The sequence below is a fragment of the Leuresthes tenuis genome, unplaced genomic scaffold (genome assembly GCF_036924035.1).
Source record: "Leuresthes tenuis unplaced genomic scaffold, fLeuTen1.0.hap1 SCAF_12, whole genome shotgun sequence".
NCBI lineage: Eukaryota > Metazoa > Chordata > Actinopteri > Atheriniformes > Atherinopsidae > Leuresthes > Leuresthes tenuis.
Window position 1 is genome coordinate 16,582,120 of NW_027325366.1, and position 3,282 is coordinate 16,585,401.

Sequence of the window (3,282 nt, forward strand, 5' to 3'; positions counted from 1 at the left end):
TTAAGGACAGTGCAGTGTCTCCTAAGCTAAAGGAGACGATAAAGGAGGCACCGAAGCACCTTTCCCTGAATCCTGGAACATTAGACCAGTTCTTTTGGCTGTTACTTCGATACTTTTGGGTGATTTCATTCAGTTTAGAACCTTGTTAAGCTGAGAGGGGGTTGAAGTTGGAAAAGGACGTATCTCAGATCTGACTGGGGTCAGATTCAAATGCAGCACAGCACACACAGATTTCACAAACGGCTGTTCTGAGCATCATTGTCAATAAAAGCCATCACACGTGGGTCATTAGAATAAGTTTTCCTCCACTCTCTGTTACAATTGTCCCAAATTAACAATTTTTTCCCTCTTTTTAAAATCATTCTACTTCATTTACTCACATCAGTGTTCTTGTCATTCGGGATTATTTTTTTGTTTGTCTCCTAATTAGCAGGACAGTTGGTGCTTTCCACGAGTCGTTTTCTCCGACTCACTCCCTAGCGTCACAACAGCTCTTTCATTCCTCCATGTTCTTCCCATTCTTTCCAAACTTCCACCAGACCGCCGTGAGGACCACGGCTGACACGAGGATCAGGCTGCTGGTCACCAGGTAAGCAATGGGCAGGAAATGGTTCTGACCTCCGAACCAGCTCAGGGTGGTCAGCACCACTCCCTTTCTGCCTCGGAAGTACTGCACGGGAAAGTCTGAAGGGGCAGGAGGTCAAGGCAATTGAAAATGGTCAGTCTGTCCCTTTCAGACGTTGATGTGCAACTGCTTAGACACTATGACACCCGTAAGCTACTTCAATCACACTCCCTAACACAGTATTTCTCAAATCCGGTCCTCATGACCCACTGCCCTGCATGTTTGAGATGTTTCCCTCCTCCACCACACCTGATTCAAATGATCAGCTCCTCATCAAGCTCTGCAGTGGCCTGATAAGGAGCCATTCATTTGAATCAGGTGTGGTGGAGGAGGGAAACATCTAAAACATGCAGGGCAGTGGGTCATGAGGACCGGAATAGAGAAACACTGCCCTAACAGCAGTGAAAGGATACTGTATGATATCTGGACGGTGTAGTTTCCTGCTGGAAGCCCATTTATGAAGGGTTCGTCGGCTCTGTGTAAAATCCCATAGAGCTTCTTGAAATTGGGGAACGCTGCCTCCCTCATCCAAACGATCAAATCGTCGTTGATGAAGCCATTGTTGGCCGGGTCGGAGGGATCGAGCTCGTACGCGGCCTTCTGCCAGTACGGAGGTCGCGCTGTGCCTGCGGAGAAGGCGTGCAAAGCTGGGACCTCTGGGCCTCGGATCGTGACAGAATGGAAAAACACATGCAGATGCGATGCGATGGAGGCAACGGCCCGCTTTACCTTCAAACACCTGGGCCAGAGTCAAGTTGTCCGTCTTCGGGTTGCGGTATTTGATGTTCTTGTCGGTGTACCACGTGAGGCCTTTCCGTAACAGAGGGACATTGAACACACGGCCGTTGGAACGTCTGTACGTCAGCGTGAAGGAGTCTGAGAGGGAAACGTGAGTTAATAATCCGACTAGAGGGGAGGATGTGAAGACGGATCGTGTGTGTGCGCGCGTGCGTGTGTGTTTACCATTGAAGATACTGTTGGCGACGGCGCCACAGGGAGCGATGGGGAGTCCATTCTCGTCTTTCACAAAAGGCTCACAATATGAACTGGGGTTCTAGTGAAGGAAATGACAGATAATTAGATTTATTATTATTATTTAGGCTCTCAAACCATCCAACGGTACTTATCATGCGCACTTAATGGGAATTTCGGCGTCATCGGGGTGCGTCTTATCTCAGTGCGATGTCCACGCGTCCCTTGTGAATGAAAATGTTTTGTTTTTTTTTACCTTTAATCTGTTTTTCCTGCCAACCATCTGCCCGTCGTCTCTGGAGCCCATGTATCTGCGGAGGTTCTGGTGGAAGTTTTTCAGACCGTAGTAGAAAAAGACATCTCCCTGAGATGAGAAAGGTGTGAAATAAAAGGCCATCAGCATTCTAACCTGGACGGGAGCCAAAGGGTATGAAATGGGGCTTTTTCTTTTTTAAAGTGTGAAAGCTAATGTTGATCGCTGCACAAAGTAATCTCAGCTGGGGTCGGGCCACGAGGTGCCCTCAGCTCGTTACCTTAAATGCTTTCTTGATGGAGAACTCCACCTTGCAGCTGCAGGGCAGTGCCGCGTTGCTCGCGTTTTTACGCATTTCGAAACATCTGACGCAGTCCCCGGCCTCCGTGTAGTCCAGCTGAACACACAGGGGCAGAATCAACACTTTTCAACCCTTGTCAGACTCAACCTTGGAAACTTTCTCCATCCGTCACTCCTTTTTTTTTCTTTTATTGCACACAAGGGCATTTGATCCGTTCCACTCTCCAGCACACACGCCCTGGTTGATTTTTATTTTTTTTTTACCATTTGCATACAATCAAGACTCGAACTGAGAAAGTTTCGCTCACCTTCATTTCTTGTGTGCTTTGCACAGTGAGAAGCAGCCACACTCCCAGCAGCATGCAGATCGAAGCCAGAATGTAGAAGAAGGGCAGCACAGTATTAGCCGTTAGCATCGGAGACCAGGCAGGCAGCCGCTGCTGTTTGAAGGCAGAGTTGTCTGGCCTCCGAGCCAAGGGCCCAGACTTTTTTTCTTTATCTCTGCCCATGAGTGGCACCTTCCGCCGGAGGAAAGAAGAAGAACTTGATGGATGGTTGGAGTATTAAAAACAACCCTAAAAACAGTAAAAGTGTAAAAGAAGACGCCGCTTGATCTTCTCTTCCTGTTTTCTCTTTATTGTCAACGATATCTCTGTTACACACACACAAATACTACTCTGCTTGCCAAGAGATTTTCCCAGCAGGCTTTGCAGGGTGGGGGAGACCGTTGGCCTGTTACTTATTAACCACAACCTTTTACTCAACTGCCTCTTTCCGTTTTGTCTCTTCCATTCGTCCAAGCGACTTTGTTTTGTTCTTCTTTTCCACTTCCTTCCTGCAACAGACGTCTCCAGAACAGATGAATTTCATCTGCGTCGTTTGTGTTTTTGTCATATTTAAACAGAAAAGCCATTATTTTTCTGACATTTTGATTTGCTACGGGAGATAATTTATCGGTTTTGGAGCTTCACACAATGCTTTATCAAAAGGACGCAGTGACTCCTGGGACTTCCTGGTGTGTAAGTAAACTCATGATGACCTCACGCGGTCAGGAGGACGGCCTTCCAAAAGTCAGAGTAAACAAACAAAAAGGGATGTGGGTTTCACACAGAGTCCGTTTATTCAATCCGTC

The 3,282-nt window shown here is 47.3% G+C and overlaps 1 protein-coding gene across 1 annotated transcript; it reads right to left on the reverse strand.

The window, feature by feature from the left end:
• Positions 1-375: 375 nt before the first annotated feature.
• Positions 376-2,997, reverse strand: tmem30c (transmembrane protein 30C). The gene is made up of 7 exons (XM_072396677.1): positions 2,459-2,997; positions 2,131-2,247; positions 1,854-1,961; positions 1,589-1,679; positions 1,355-1,501; positions 1,039-1,251; positions 376-684 (listed from the first exon to the last, which is right to left on the reverse strand). The coding sequence occupies exons 1-7, from the start codon at positions 2,657-2,659 to the stop codon at positions 497-499; spliced, it is 1,065 nt and encodes a 354-aa protein (XP_072252778.1). The 5' UTR covers positions 2,660-2,997; the 3' UTR covers positions 376-496.
• Positions 2,998-3,282: the final 285 nt, after the last annotated feature.